Source organism: Gobius niger, assembly GCF_951799975.1.
Source record: "Gobius niger genome assembly, chromosome: 11".
Taxonomy (NCBI): domain Eukaryota; kingdom Metazoa; phylum Chordata; class Actinopteri; order Gobiiformes; family Gobiidae; genus Gobius; species Gobius niger.
In genome coordinates this window covers 12,769,618-12,785,418 of record NC_136862.1, presented here as the reverse complement: position 1 = coordinate 12,785,418, position 15,801 = coordinate 12,769,618, and the positions used below count along the sequence as shown (strand labels likewise).

The window sequence follows — 15,801 nt, the reverse complement described above, 5'->3', positions numbered from 1 at the left end:
TCCTGGACATTCACCCCTCTTGGAGGTCTATTCTTAACGTGCGGACCTCTAGCAGGCGCAATTAAGTCTGTCTCTGTCTCAGTGCTGACCTGCAACACTCATTATTTTTGCCCATTTGTCTCATTTGTTGTGTATTCTTTTTGAAATAACAGGTAAATTATATCACATAAGTATTCTATCTTGCAGAGATTAAGGAAGACCTCTGTCCAAGGTTGCAATAGCTCATTTCCTGTTGCATTTGATGTTGTAAATTTGACAGCTTTTAAAAATCCACACAAAAGCCTCCAATCCTGTGAAATCCGTACAATCCACTAAGCACTGGCACAATACTGGTCCCTTCAAAAGCACAGTATCAGCCTGTTCATATGTTTTAACCCGATTTAGATATTAAAATATGATTATACGATGCCATATAATCGCCACAGACTCTGTAGTTGTCTTTAGGAAGCCCTTTCCTTATCAGTATACAGACACCTGCATTTTACATGTGTTTACTTTATTCTTTATTGCACTTTGATATCAATTGTGCTCCTTGCGTCTTTGAGAAGGCGCAGATTAAGAATGCAAAGAAGGTAAGTGCAAGGGGTGCTGGAAAGCCGGTGCACCGTTCGCCTGTGAGCCCCCCCAAAAAATGTGATAAAATATAAGAAGGCTTAACGTCTCCAAAACGGTGACACGAGAAGAGAGGCGCGCGTACCGAGAGTTTGTTTATGTCAGGGCTTGAGTTGAGTCTATCTGTACTTGCCACACAGGAAGAGTGTGTCAACCCAAAAACGATAAGAAGAGGAAGAGGAGGTGGGAAGTTTAGTACAAAGTCATCTTATGGCCTAATTTTAAACAATGCAGCGAAATTGTGACCATATATTGTGACAAGGCAGGACTGTGAAAGCATTCTTCATGGGAGACAGACCTTGCTCTCAGAAAAGGGAGGGGTTTTGGGAGTGGGAGGGGATCTGGAAGTCCTCCACGAGTGACTTCTGCTGAATGCAAGCAGAAGACCTTACAAGAGAGGACACACACACACATACACACACACGCACACATCAAGAAGTCCCAGAGGAGCTGGAGGAGACAAGCGTTTTGGATGCACCCATAGGCAATAGGACTGACCCGGAATTCCAATATAGGGTCAATGGAAAAGATGAAAAACAAAATTACAAATGCTCTCTCGGACTTCTTTTTTGAGTACGAGACCCCACGTCAGGTGCTGGTGAGGAACAGGAGGGTGGGAGTGGTGTGCCGGTTGATTCAACTTGGAGTTCTGGCTTACATCATTGGGTAAGTTTTTTTTTGGAACGCAATGGAATAAGTGCTTATATAGTCAATGCATTGTATTGTCTGGTGAGTCACTGTGCTCGTAGAAGACCTCAACGTGACACTATTCTAGATAATATAATCTTGCAAAGATGCCACGCGCTCCGACGATGCCATTTATTTCCACAATCTTGCAAGAAGCCGGTGATTGTAGGTGCGTAATTGGCATCAGGGCGCGTATAGTTTTGCCAGTGGTGACTTATTTGGCGCTGATATGGACACAGTTGGAAAAGATAACATCACTGCATTTGTTTCACTAAACAGCTTGTTAGGACCTGCAGGCCTTGTTCGTAAGAAATTCCTACAAAGAGGATTTTCTTTGAGAGGAATTCTTCCCCAAGCTTTGAGACCAGAGGAGGTGCGTGAGATGAACAAGCGGAGGCATATGTTAACTCAGATAACAATCAAAGTGCTGCCCAATTTGCCGGGCGAGCTATTGTTGAGACCTGGTACCTTCAGCTGGTGATGCAAGGGGATAATGGAAATGGTTACGGACAATTGCCAAACGTCAAATGTCGCTAATGGCAAAGAGTAGGCAAACAGGACCCCAAAAAAACAAAGACAGTGATTCAACTTGATGGGACAGCCGCTGGTTATTTGTTATTTTGGTTGTGTGTCAAATTTGAGCATCTTCACCGTGACTGCGCTGATGCTGCGTGAGAGTCGTACTTTCGAATGTATTTGTCAAAACTCTGAGGTAATTTCTATGGAAGCAATTATTGTTGAAAGAGGTGGTCGTCTTCTGTATCGTGTGGTCACCTGCCTTTGAAAGCAGTGCAGCCACATCTGGAGAACCTGTGATTGGCACCTGAGAAGATATGATTATAGAGATGACGGCTGACTTGACCCTTGCATTGTCTGTCTTTTCAATGTTCCTGTTGGTGTTACAATGGTGACCTCAGTGTGGACAATGGAACATGACGGTCTGGATGTGGAAAATACAGTCATTGCATAGAGATGTTATTAAAAAAAACAATATAGAGTCTATTTTCTTCATGATTATGTGGTTGTGATTGTACTGGTTTTACTAATTGATGCCTTTCACACTGTAGCACTTATAATTCATATCTTATAATGAAATCTATCAATAGAACGTTGGTTTCTTTTACATACATATCTATTCACTCTAAATAAGCTGACGTACACTATTAATATTGTCATTAACTAGTTCAGGTTGGATTATATATTGTATATTATTGTATGGAAAGCAAGATAGAGATGAGTGCATCAGTGGGTCCAGAGTAGTGCTCTTTGAGGACAAAACCAGTGAAAACATGTCTTGAGAGGAAAAATACAAAGTCCGAGGCCCTCTGATAGTTTAGATAAAAGTCATTTTCCTCTCAGCACATTATTGTACTTCTACATCACATGGAACTGTTGTATTTGCAGACTTTTCTCTGCGCTCTTAGGGAAATGTGTCCTCTGCATTTGACTTGTCCTTCAACCTGTCAGCAGTGGGTGACCGCGGCGCAGGGCCCGGGGACCCAACGATTTTTTGTCATGATTTTGGTCAGGAGAAAGAGGTTTTTAGCCCTTCTGTGTTTGTTACAATACAAAATACACAGAGTACTTCTCATACTTGAAATTTAGCATTATTTTTATTCCAAGTTCTACGACAAATTTGAAAACAATCAACCCTTTTCCCTGCATTTCACTCATCTTCCATGTTCTCTGGAAGTTGACATTTCCCCGCCGTTGATTTTAATTAGACAGTGCTAAATGTACATTCACATTCACACACCATTATCTCACCCCAGCAGCCCCATTAGGCCAACAAAGCCTTTAATTATTTCCCATTTTTCTCACACTATTGTTTCAGTGTATTTTTTAATTCCTACACAGAATGAGCAATATTGGTGCGATGTGGCGCACAGAGAGGAAGCCTTGAGCGCTGTGTTCCTCTTGTGGCACAGATAGTCATCTCTCTTAGCCGGCTGTTTGAGAAGCACACGCCATTTCACTTCACGCTTTTTTTCATTAACATGCTCCATTTTTCCTCTCTTCTCTTTGAATGTGCTGCTATAAGCTCCAGCGTTGAATAATTTGATTTGTTCAAGTGATAGAAGTTGAGTTGGTGGTTTTTCTGTGTTCATTGTGCCTCACTTGTTTCTTGTCTTTGTGCTTTTGTTGAATAAATGGGAGCAGTTACATGTTTCCAGAGGGCACTTTGCCGAGGGGTAATTGCTTTTCACAAAAAAAAAAAAGTTGCACGCCAACGACCTGTTTGTGCGTACAATATTTGGTGTGTGCACTTGCCAGCTGATGCCTATAGCTCGCAGTCACACAGAAAGAGAAGCTGGACACACTGCCGCTGTTCTGTACAATGTTAAATCTACTCATGAAGGATTCACACATTGTTTTCACCTGTGCAAACACACTTCGATCTGGTACACAAGCAACGAACTACGAGATCATCACAAAGGAATGTGGCCAGTAGGAAGGGCTCAGAGCAAAAACATAGAAAAAGGTTTCAAATGTATCATCAAAAGTAGATAAAGAATGATTTTAAAGCCACACTGCGGAGCAACTACTCTGATATAAAGAAACATACCAGCAATACCAATCGTGCTACTATTTTATTTTATTGGTCGGGACAGTGCATGTTAATGAACAAACATAGGTCTCATGCATGTAAACACGCCTCCAGAAGCCAGAACACCCAGAGGAAACCTATGCAGACACCGGGAGAACATGTAAACTCCACACAGAAAGGCCCCGTCAAGGTGGGAAACTGGGAATCGAACCCAGGACCTTCCATCTGTGAAGCACAAGCGCTAACCGCTGCGCTATCGTGCCGCCCAGTAGGTACTAATGATCAGCCAGACACCGATAATGCTATTTTTGCGGTGGGGTGTCAGAGTAAAGCAAGAGGTCCTTATGTACCTGGCTCTCAGTCAAATCAAAAGCAGCAGCATCTTCATGGAGACGGGCTGGTGATGTCCCGCCCCCAGAAAGTTGTAAGAGCCTGCTTCAAGTGAAGTGAAGAAGCATGTTTTAAGTTTTTTCCAGATATAAACTCTCCTGTAATTGAATGAATGCTTGTATTTCACTTTATTGAGTGAAACTTTAGGCAGCACAGCTTTAACTAAACTAAGCTTGAATAGAGTCTTAAATCTACTTAAAAAATGCTGAGCGTGCAAAACTAGGTAAGAAGGTTGTACTCAAGCATCACTATACAATTTATAGCCAATTTCAGTGGTTCTCAAACTGTGGTGCCCGTACCACTGGTGGTACTTGGGCTTCTTCAGGTGGTTCTTAAGGTCATCATTTATTGTATCTATTTAATTTAATTAGATTATTACATCATACATATTTAGATCCTGTTTGGCCCCGATTTCATCTTGGTTTATGCTTGGCAGTACTTGGAAGGTCAAATATTTTATCAGGCGGTGTGAAAAGGTGGACTACAAAAGCTGACAATGCAGTTTATCATTTATTTATCTTTCTGAATGTTAGGTTTTACAGCGATGTTGCATAAGCTGATTGAATGATTCAATCTAAGGCACCATTCAAGGTTTGCTTTAAATTCCTGAAGCGAAATCTACTCATGGCAAATAACTTTATCAGTAGGGCTGGGGGATCACATCTGATCGGACTTGGATTGCAATGCTTTGTGCTGCAATACCAAGTATCGATACTTTATCAAGTATTGCAATACTTTCAATACATGTGTTTGGAGGCATTTTGATCATACACTCTTTTGTTTTCCAGTAACAATTACACAACACTTTGTTACTTTTTACACATCAGTAAATGGCATTTGGTTTATAAACTTTGGACACATGACTTTTTACACATTTAAGGTGAACTTGTAACTGTATCACAATACGTATCGGGTCGTGACAAAAGTGGATCATCCCAGCCCTGTTAATTAGTGTTTATAAGATTATTTCATCCATAAATGATTTTAGGACAACTCTATTCCACATCCTGGCACCTTGTCTAAATGTTGATGTTGGTGAAAACAAGAATGCGTCTTGACAGTCGGACAGTCAGATTTGTCCTCACAGAAAGTTCGGCCACTGTGACATTTCTGAACCACATCCAGCTGAAGTGTCTGTGTCTGCATTTGTCTCTGGCGCCTCCACACATGTCCCTGCCTGGGGACCGTGGCCATATTGTTGTGTTGGGTGTGGGACAAGGTTTATTTAGATAGCACATTAAAAAAACACTCATCACTGCCCAAAGTGCTGCACAGGTCTGAGACAAAGTGAGACAAACAAATACAAGAGTGAGTAGCAATAGTAGTGGCGGGGGTGTGAAGCAAGGGTGTGGGTGAAGTAACTGCTGACCATTGTGACACATGCATTTCCCTTTGACATTTGTAGGTGGGTGTTCATCTATGAAAAAGGCTACCAGTCCGCCGACACCGCAGTCAGCTCGGTGTTCACCAAAATGAAGGGAGTGGGCTACACCAACGTGAGCAAGGTGGAGAAAGTCTGGGATGTGGCGGACTATGTGTTCCCACCGCAGGTAATGTAAAGTATGTCACATGGCTGCGGCTAATTGAGTCCAAGCAGATGACCAATGTGAGGATTAAAGCCATGTGGGTCAGATGTCTTCACTTTCAAACACATATGAATCAAAGTGTCAGACTGGGTGAGGATTAGGCTCATGCACACACTGCTCACTGAAACATGTAAAGCGATAGAAAAACTACTGGAACAATGACAGTGGACCTTAATGCAGCTTATGACCAGGAAACGCAAACAACAGTGATCCACAAAGAACCATACGATTGATTAACTAACGTTTTAATTCATTATTCTTGTCAATGACCACACAAAGGTTTGACATCTCGGTCGCCTGCGCCATGTTTTGACATAGTTGATTCTGAACACTGACATGGTCATTTCAAAAACATCCACAATGTCATGACACTTAATGTGAGTTCAACAGGACCTTATTATTAGTTTATTTTATTAGGATCCCCATTAGCTGTGCTTCACAGCCAGCCAGTCTTCCTGGGGTCCTTGTTCTTCCTGGGGTTAGTTAGTTTAGTTCAATATAATACTGTTCCCAGTGTGAAGTTTGTAAATTACCAGGACACATGATCAGTATTTTACTTTTCATTCATTTCAGCGTATTACCAAGTTATTATTGTGCTGTGAGATAAAATAAAATAAAAAAAGCTGCAACCAAATCCACCCTCATACTTCTCCTTAAGTTATTGCATTTCACTGGTTAGTTATCGTGTTAACCGTAGCACTGAAATCACCATTAATGACACAGAAACCACTGCAAAGTCTACCTACCACATTGACTTAATTGGTCACTTAGAATTATAAAGAAGGAAAGTTTTAAGTACAAAGAATATGTGGTGGATATGACCAGAGCATTTGAGTAATAGGTCAACATCCTGGTTCCTGTTTAGACTGACATTTCTGGTCTCTGGTTTTGTTGTTTAAGCTTAGGCTATTTAACAAGAAGGCTCTGTTGTCGAGTTTTCTCTGTTGTTAAATCTATACAAGCAGCCAATATAGTTTAAAGGTGCATTATGGAACTTTTTTAATGAATGTAAAAGAGAAACATCTTCCTATTAGTGCACATTTGAGCTTTTAGTGTTAGCGGTTAGTATGGCGCCTTTACTTTCCATCACAGTGGCTCCAGGGTCAATCGTTTTGAGAGTTTCTGGTAGGTTTTAGAAAACAATTGATCCTGGAGCGTTGCAGAGGCCACCATGATCGGAAGTAAAGGCCCCATGCTTCACCACCCATGCAGCCGTAGGGTCACAAAAAGCTAAATTACCCAGAAATGTATAGTTTGTGTCCTTATTATTTGAAATGTCAGTCAGTGTAGCCCCACCTTCCCTCACATGTGCAAACATCCAGTGTGGAATGGTAATTAGTAGGTAAAATGTGGCTCAAGGTGGAGCTTAATACTCATGGGTCAAATACACCACACAAATACTTTACAGAAAACCAATGGACACAGTATTTTGGACACATTTTCTCATATTGTCGTATTTTATAAAATGCTAAACTGGCTCTAGTTGGTTTCAGTGGTTAAAAAAGATATAACAAAGATGATAGACAGAAGATAAGCATGTTTGTTTTTGATAGGTGTGTCCCTTGATACAGCTTTAGCACATGACTGATAAACTATTCATGTGAAATACAACATCTGCAACAAACTAACAGCAGTTGATGTTCTTGAGCCCAACATATGACCCACAAACCATTGCTAATTGCTAATTGAATGCTAATTACATGTAGCATCAGAAGCTAACAGTCTGTTATTACTGCTGGTTAACTCATGCCAAGTGATCTTCTCTTGCACATCTGTCTACAGGGAGACTCGTCCTTTGTGGTGATGACAAATTACATCATAACTGAAGGCCAGTCGCTGGGAAAGTGTCCGGAGGTATTTGGATAAGCTACTTACTTGGTCAGCATGTCTCTCCTCTCTCTGTCCCTCTGAAATACTGCTTCCAACAACAAGTGCTTCCATAAATAGTCAAGTTAAACGGAAACGGTCCTTCATTCCACGACTGTTTGTGTAATTGGCCAATTGTCCTTCAGAAAACTAGCCCTTAAAGTAACTGTGTTTATTAACATGATCTATTTATATGCTACAGCCTGGGATTGTAAGGTTTTTTTAAATTGATATGATGAATAGTGAAAGTGGAAGTTAGCAGCATAATATAGGCTAATATCCAGTTGTATTTGTTGTTAATACATACAGTATGTGTACTACTCCTATAGACAATATAGTCTATGTATGTAAGCATTAATAGTGCCTATTTGGCAAAGTCGGCCTATTATTATCCATATATCAGTTAACTGTCTCCATCTTTTAAGTAGTGAATGATTATTTGAGGAATTATGTGCTCATTCCTTCTCTGCAATTCTATTTTGCAGCTTAAACTTTGGATTTTGACTTGACTTCTGTTTACATTAGGCCTTCGCGTAAACATTGTGCTCTCACTTCACAGTAAATGTTCTTTCCTTGTAGCTTCCTGGCAAGCACAACTGTACCTCGCCAACTCAGTGTGAAGGAGGGAGTTACAAACGTACGGGACACGGTAAATTCTACTTCATAGATTATGACCCAACTTTTCTTAACAACTAACTTTCTCTGTTGTTGGGCAGCGCTCATGTACTAACTCTGTTGATTTAGATGATAAGTTCTAAGAGCAAAATGTATTCTATGCTTTGTGTTGTATTTGTCAAGCAGGCTGTGGCTTCTAAAAACACGTTGCCTTCATTTACTTTTAAGGCAAACATTTAGACATGTTTTCTTTATTCTGGAAAGGGAATAAAGATGGTTAACACAAACAAGCGACCAAGTCCTGTCCTAGCAACCAACTACTAGAGTTTATATTATGACTTGTTGAGTAGAGCAGCATGCCCTGCCTTGAGCAAGCAGACAGTCACATATGCTGCATGTTAGCACAGGGGTTAAGAGAAGAGGACATCCTCCTACTTGTACAGCGTGCAAATAAAGTTTCAAACACACACAGCCTGGCTGCGCTTACATAAATGTCTCATTCTCCAAGGTTATATTAAGTCATCAGCTGTAGCATCTGCTTCAATAAAGCCCAAGTGTCCTAAAGCCTTAGATGTGTCCAGTTGAGAGCAGTCTCATTCACCTTGAGGTGCTCTGAGAAGCGGGAGCTGTCATTATGCTGTAGACAAGTAAACAGAGCTGGGCGCCCCCATAACCATGCTCAAAGATCAGTGGACACTAATAAACTGCCACAGACACACGTTCACGCACACTGACCACAGCAGTAGATTAACTGGATGTGCAATCCAGATGTACATGGCAGAAAAATCTAATTAAATGCTGAAGATTGTATATTGGACTCAAGTGCAGATAAAGAAAGAGTGTTTCAGCATTAGCTCTGCTGCACTTCATATCTCACTGCCTGCTCTTGATGCAAAGTTGAGATAAGGAGTGCACGCAGAAAACTTATAGCTCATGTTTAGAGATGCTTTCTGTCAGTGCCAGTGGACTTTTGTCTGACAGTCGTTCCACCCTGACTCAGATTTAACCACTGGAGCCTGTCATTTGTATATTGTCAGGTACCATGACGGGGGCATGTAATTACACTACAAACACATGTGAGGTGTATGCCTGGTGTCCAGTGGAGGACGATTCACATATCCCAGAGTGTGTATTGAAACAAGATCTTACATAAATATCTCATTTAAATGAATGTCTTACCTATTGTCTCTTCTCCACAGCCCCCCATTGTTGATGTCTGCAGAAAACTATACACTTTTCATCAAAAACTCTGTAACTTTTCCTTTATTTGGGGTCATAAGGTAATGTATCAAATACAACTCAATAGATGCTTTGTCTATAGCAGCCACCAGTTACATTGATAGATCTGTAGTTATGAAGTGCTATTGAAGTGTGGCATATTTCTGGTAACGGTTGCTTTTCAGGGGTTGATGCCTGATGCCTACCATTGCATCTTTTTTGTCCAGAGGGTGTTTAGGGGAGGACCGGGGGGGTCACAGGCCGCCACCCCATCCAGAGGGCCTGTATATAATATTGGGGGTCAATTACAAGTTCAATTACATTTTCACTTATAATATAGATAATAATACATTTTCAAAGTGAAACTAAACTTCTTCATCTCTGCTACCCGAAACAACTGTCTTCTTTTCAAAGCTTGCACACTTTCCTTTCATTCTTGCTGAAACTCTCACATTCAAAACACAGACTGTAAAATGAAGAATAGACTTATGTGACCGACCTCTTCCTGTAACCAAAAGGAAATGGCGGCTGGAAGTTCCTGGCTCTTATGGCCTTTAAATTGAAACGTTTTGTCCTCTCTTTAAGTCATTATTGAACACAGGCTTGTCATTCTGTCCTCCACGTGTTGTATTATATATAGTGGAGCTGGCTAACACGGCTGAGTTATGGGGCACCCTCTGTCCATTGCTATTTAACTCATACTTGAATCAAAATCCATTATCTGCACTGCTATGTTTTTCTACAATGCCATCATACCTAAGACTGCACCAAAACACTGTATGAACTTCTTAATGTGAACATCCACTGTGCTTCTTGTATCATCATCTGGAGGGAACATTAATAGGCCTCTTTTGTTGTTATTTCAGGAGTAACCTGGTTGAAGGTATTGATGCAAAATACATAAGCAATTGCAGCTACCATCCAGAAAAGGCCCCACTCTGCCCAATATTCAACCTGGGAGACATAGTCAAATTTTCCGGCTTCAACTTTGAAACGATAGCTAAAGTGGTGAGTTTGACCTCAGAGCTTTTAAACCAGAATGTCACTTTCCTTTAGTGCTCTGTGATCTTTGTGAATGTGTTATTGTTCCCGGCGTCTGATGCTGCAGGGAGGCGCCATAGGCATTGTGGTGGACTGGACATGTAACTTTGATTACGATGTGCGACACTGTAAGCCTCAGTACAAATTCCACGGGCTGTACGGTAACCCCACAGAGAAGGACAAGGCTCGAGCATCCGTCGGATACAACTTCAGGTTTGGCCTAATCCGCTACTTCATCAATGTGGACGGCATTTGCTCTCCCATGACCCCACCCCCACAGGTTTTTATTGAGTGAAATGTATCTGTGCTGCTTTCATTTTGAGCTGGTCAATTGTGCCCTCACTTTACAATGTTTGCTTGCCTTCATTTCAAAGCCACACTTGTTATACACATATTGAGACGGTTGTGGTAAAAGCGGTTTCGGTTCAATGAGTTTGCAAAAGAACAAATGTTAACTTCCTTTCTACTTTTGCAAAATTGAAAGAGACATGACTATGGGATAGATATAATTTGGAATAACCTGCTTTATAATGTGCTTGTAGGTACGCAAGACATTATTTTGAAGAAGGAGTTCAGAAAAGGACGCTCCTAAAAGTGTTTGGAATACGGATTGACATCATTGTACAATCACTGGTGAGTCTATCTTTTCAATCTAATGCTGTATGCAGGGTTTGTATAGCATTTAAAAGCAATAACATAGAAATATATTATGTCTTTGGCAGGCCAGAAAATTTGACATCATCCCAACATTAACAGCAATAGGCTCCGGTGTGGGAATATTTGGAGTAGTAAGTTTTGCAGCCTGGTTGGTTTAAAAAATCTCCCATTTGCCTGGATTTGTTTCATGTTCTGTTTCCGTGTTTTGAAAGGCAACTGTGGTTTGTGACTTGGTCCTGCTGTATTTGTTACCGAAAAGAGAATTTTACAAGAACATGAAATTCAAATACACGGATCACTCTCAAGACCAGGTAAGACATTGCGTGTTGTTAGAATAACCATCGTGTCCATGGTTTGTTCATTATCACGTTTGAACAGCAGATGGCAGCAGATCAATGCGTGTAATGTAGTGTGCTCCACCAGCTCTTATTTAGTCATATATTATTGTCATTCAAACTGTGGAAGCCATGGCCCGTTTGTTAGTGCCAGATTAGAACATAAATAACAATAGGCCAACCATCACCCCATCATCATCCCATCCCATCTTTTGTCCCATCCACATGGGTTCTCCTTAACTGAAACAGGCGGGACGTTTTGTATCCACAGCCCGACAACGACTCGTTTGATTTAGACTCAAATGCCTATTACGGCCTGGGAGGCAAAGCAGGAAAAGTCCAAGACACTGGGCGGTGCCATGTGAGTTCACGTGTAGCTGCTACATTATAAAAGGAGATTATAGATTGTTCAGGAGGATGTGCTCATTATGTCTTTGCCTGAGTTTTGTAAATGCATTGGTTTGACCTCTGACCTCTACAGGACCCAGAATCAGAAGTTGGTTCCATAGAAACTGACACACCAGTAAGTCTTTCTGAGTGGCGCTAGAGCAGGGGTGCCCAAAGTGCGGCTCGGGGGCCAACACATCACCATAGATGTTCTTGTTCAAGTTTCATCTTTCCACACAAATAAAACCTCAAAAGCGAACATTTTATTGTAAAAAACATCTGGAATTATGGTTCCAAGCCTGAATAAAGGTATGAACTTTTTTTTTAAACTAAACTTAAACCTATAGTTTAATGGCCCCCACTGAAAACCTTTGGACACCCCTGAGCTAGAGAGTAGAGTAGATCAACATTTTTCAGTACCAGCAGAGTAAAAAAAAAAAAGAGTCTTTCTGTGTTTTGAGTACCCATCTACGGTCAATGCTTTATTTGTAGGAGGGCTGCTTGTATATAAAGTATGTGTTAAACAGCGCAGGGCTCATTCAAAACAGGTGAAAAGGCGAGAAACTGAGGAAAAAGCCTTTATTTTGCATGGCTAACTGGATTAAAAAGAAGGCACTCCGGTTCACAGGCCTTCCTCAGGGCAAACTCGAGACGGCTGCCTGAGACCATCTTATAAATTAGTTTGCAGGAGTCACATGCATAAGGTTGGCTGGCACATACCTTGTGCAAGTGTATTTTGTGACTGCAAACTAGTTTAAAAAATGGTCTCAGACAGACATCTCGAGTTTACCCTGAGGAAGGCCTGTGAACCGGAACGCATTGTCTTTTTAATCCAGTTAGCCATGCAAAATAAAGGCATTTTAACCATTCCTACCCTTTTGAGTGCCTCGCTTTTTTGCCCTAAAACTGGTCAGGTATAAAACAAGCACTAAAGTAGAAGAAGACAAAAACATAAATATCTGAATTAAACACACTAGTCCTGCAAAGAGAGATCACCTGATGTAGTCTGGGTCGCAATAGTGGTACCGCATTTTCTGGACTATATGTTGCACTTTTTTCATAGTTTGGCTGGGGGTGCGACCTATACTCAGGTGCGACTTATATATCAAAATATGTAATTTCATATGTTTGTTATTTTTACACTAACAGCCACTATGGGGCGCTCTAGGCTTGTGTAACAGTATCTGCTACTACTGTACCACTGAAGATTTAAAAACTTTAATGAGCAGCAGAAAGAAAGTTTGGAGTGAGCGAGAAACTTGTCAGGAACTGCAGAATAGCAGAGGTTACTCTTACTGCTATGAAAAAAACAAAATCAGCTAATCGCGGGCTAAAAGCTCTAGATGGCCACAGCGAGAGGAACGAGTTCACAAATGAGAGCTTGAACAACGTGCTGCCGGGAGAGGCTTGTCAACGGTGCAGTTGCGCCTCCATGCCCAGATAGTTGTCAAAGGCTGGTACGAATAATACCCCAGAGTGACATATATGTTTTTTTTCTTCTTCATTATGCATTTTTTGGCTGGTGCGACTTATAGTATGGAAAATACGGTACTGTGCCACATGTTGAGAACCAGGAGTAGAGAAATTCCGAACCATTGTCACATAAACTTAATATAGGGTACCACATTCTACTAGTTAATCCCGTCTTTAAAGGGACTAAATGCAAGTTGGCAATTTTATACTCACTACTGCCACCTCAGGTCATATGTGTAATTGCACCATCTATATTAAGCCCGCGTATGACGGCACTTCGGACCCGAAGTAACTACTTTTTGAGTGACAGTGCAGGATTTTAGAGGCAGTTGTGGTGAACAGGTCTGGGCTCATTCTACACCTTAGGACATTGCTGGAACATGTAGGGGGAGGAAAATACATCATTTTAACATTTTTAAACTGCGTATAGTCCCTTTAATCAGAACATTAAAGAGGTCAATTCCACACTGTTGCTACAAAATGCATGTACCTGTTACCACCAAACCACCAACTATATCTCTTTGTGAGAAATTAATCCATGTTAAGCTTTGAACCAAGCAGGATCACTTTCATTCTACTCATTTGAAGTGAAAGGGGAATTCAGAAAATATCTTAAACACACCTATTAAACTTACTTGAAAGCACTCTATTCATTGTTATGCCCAAGGTTTTTTATCTGTTCACTTTTCTTTTTAGAAATGACCAGAGGGCAGTCCTGGCCTATCCCAGCACACCTTTGAAGATGCACCACAACAGACGCCTGCAGCCTCCTTCAAAGAACACTCACTCACACGGACCATAGGGGATTATGGGGACAATCAGCCAAACAACAGATTTTTATTTATTTCTTTTTGCCTATGAACTTGAAAACACTTGGCCCCAGGGACTGCATCTCAGACTCTCAAAACACCTTTCGGTTTTGTTGGTACAGAGCCACCAATAGGCGCCGGCGCTGTGTAGCTTTTGGGTGTAGCCTTCTCACTGTTGTTGTTCTTTCTTTGGGTGTAACATGTTTACTGTGACCGTACGGATGAATGAACAGTTACAATACAATACACACACACACACATTCAGATGACTTCTATTACCTCGTCATTGTGGAAGCCAGAAAACACCTTACTGTTAACAAACCGTACCAATAAAACAGTTGTATTGGAATGCGTGTGGGTGTTTTTGTGGGTGTAAGGAGCACACGAGCAAGCCTTTCCTGCAATGTTTTATTTATGCCTGGTGTACAAAAGCATGCAAAAAATAGCTTCATATATTGGTACATATTTACAATGCATTCCATAATAATAAGCATATGCTGTGCTCGAGTGAGAGACAAGTACATTCAGAAAACAGCACAAGACAATGACAGACAGGCACTCATGACACCTCTGCACATTTCGACATTCCCCGTCTCACCGAGAACGAACATTTGAGCACGGAGACAGAGAAAATACAGGAACTAACGTGAAACTTTTTTTCTTGTTAAATTTCAAGGCTGCAACATCTCTGTAGCAAGGTGCACTTTCAAAACACTTTTTCCACAGTTTTATTGGTTGTGAAGACAATTTTGAGCAGGTCCATTATCGGGAACACTAAGATAAAATGTCACTTTACAAAATGTGGGAAAACTTTAGCAATTTGTCTCCCATTAACTCGAGCTTAGTCAAATATCATTAAGAAATATTCAATGCATTTTTATCAAAGCCTTACTGCTTATCAGGGGTTGATGATCTAGATATAGCAAAATACATGTAATAACATTAAGGATGTTAGTGTAACGCAACAAAACAGGCAGGGCATGTAAACAATCCATGTAAAGTGCTTCATAAATCAACAAAGTAATGCACCATAAATCCCCATGTCCAAACACTATAGGAGCAGGTCATTTTCAGTGATTTATCTGCTCTTTTTTTTTTCATTGAATATATTTTGCGTATCGCCTTGGACACAGAAACATGTCACAGTAAAAGTGCCCTTTTGTTTAATGAATATGCAACGAAAGGATTAGCAGCTGGAACTAAAGTGCGCCACAGTTTCCCGGAACATCTCAAGCTTCATTGTGAAAACATCATTCATATTCGGCGACATGCAGTTACATACCAGAAACAAAACAAGAGAGCCAGGCCAGCTAAGGACAGACATCAAGACACAGTTTACAGGGTCTTGGCAGGCAATGACAGGTGAAATGAAACTATGTACACTTATATACAGTACAAATTAGAAAGCATAATCCATTTTGTCACTCAGAACATATTAGTGAAATAAATTATAACGCACTGAGACAATATTGGACATGTCTGTATAAATAAAAGGTAAAGCCACTTTGAAATACGCTGTTTTTGGTTTTAAAAGCCCTTCATTTTGTTATCCCGGACGTTTCCTTTAAACCACCCTT

At 40.8% G+C, this 15,801-nt stretch overlaps 1 protein-coding gene across 4 annotated transcripts; it reads left to right on the top strand.

Annotated features, from left to right (window-relative positions):
* Positions 1–1,026: 1,026 nt before the first annotated feature.
* On the top strand, positions 1,027–15,077 carry p2rx1 (purinergic receptor P2X, ligand-gated ion channel, 1). 4 transcript variants are annotated; one of them, XM_079565847.1, is made up of 14 exons: positions 1,027–1,278; positions 5,643–5,787; positions 7,606–7,677; positions 8,269–8,326; positions 9,342–9,429; positions 9,504–9,584; positions 10,389–10,530; positions 10,631–10,776; positions 11,106–11,196; positions 11,286–11,351; positions 11,433–11,531; positions 11,827–11,916; positions 12,037–12,078; positions 14,112–15,077. In XM_079565847.1, the coding sequence occupies exons 1-14, from the start codon at positions 1,133–1,135 to the stop codon at positions 14,115–14,117; spliced, it is 1,272 nt and encodes a 423-aa protein (XP_079421973.1). In that variant the 5' UTR covers positions 1,027–1,132; the 3' UTR covers positions 14,118–15,077. The 4 variants fall into 4 exon arrangements, with proteins under 4 accessions (XP_079421973.1, XP_079421972.1, XP_079421974.1 ...); XM_079565846.1 differs by having other exon boundaries at positions 8,269–8,338; XM_079565848.1 differs by lacking the exon at positions 11,827–11,916 and having other exon boundaries at positions 8,269–8,338.
* Positions 15,078–15,801: the final 724 nt, after the last annotated feature.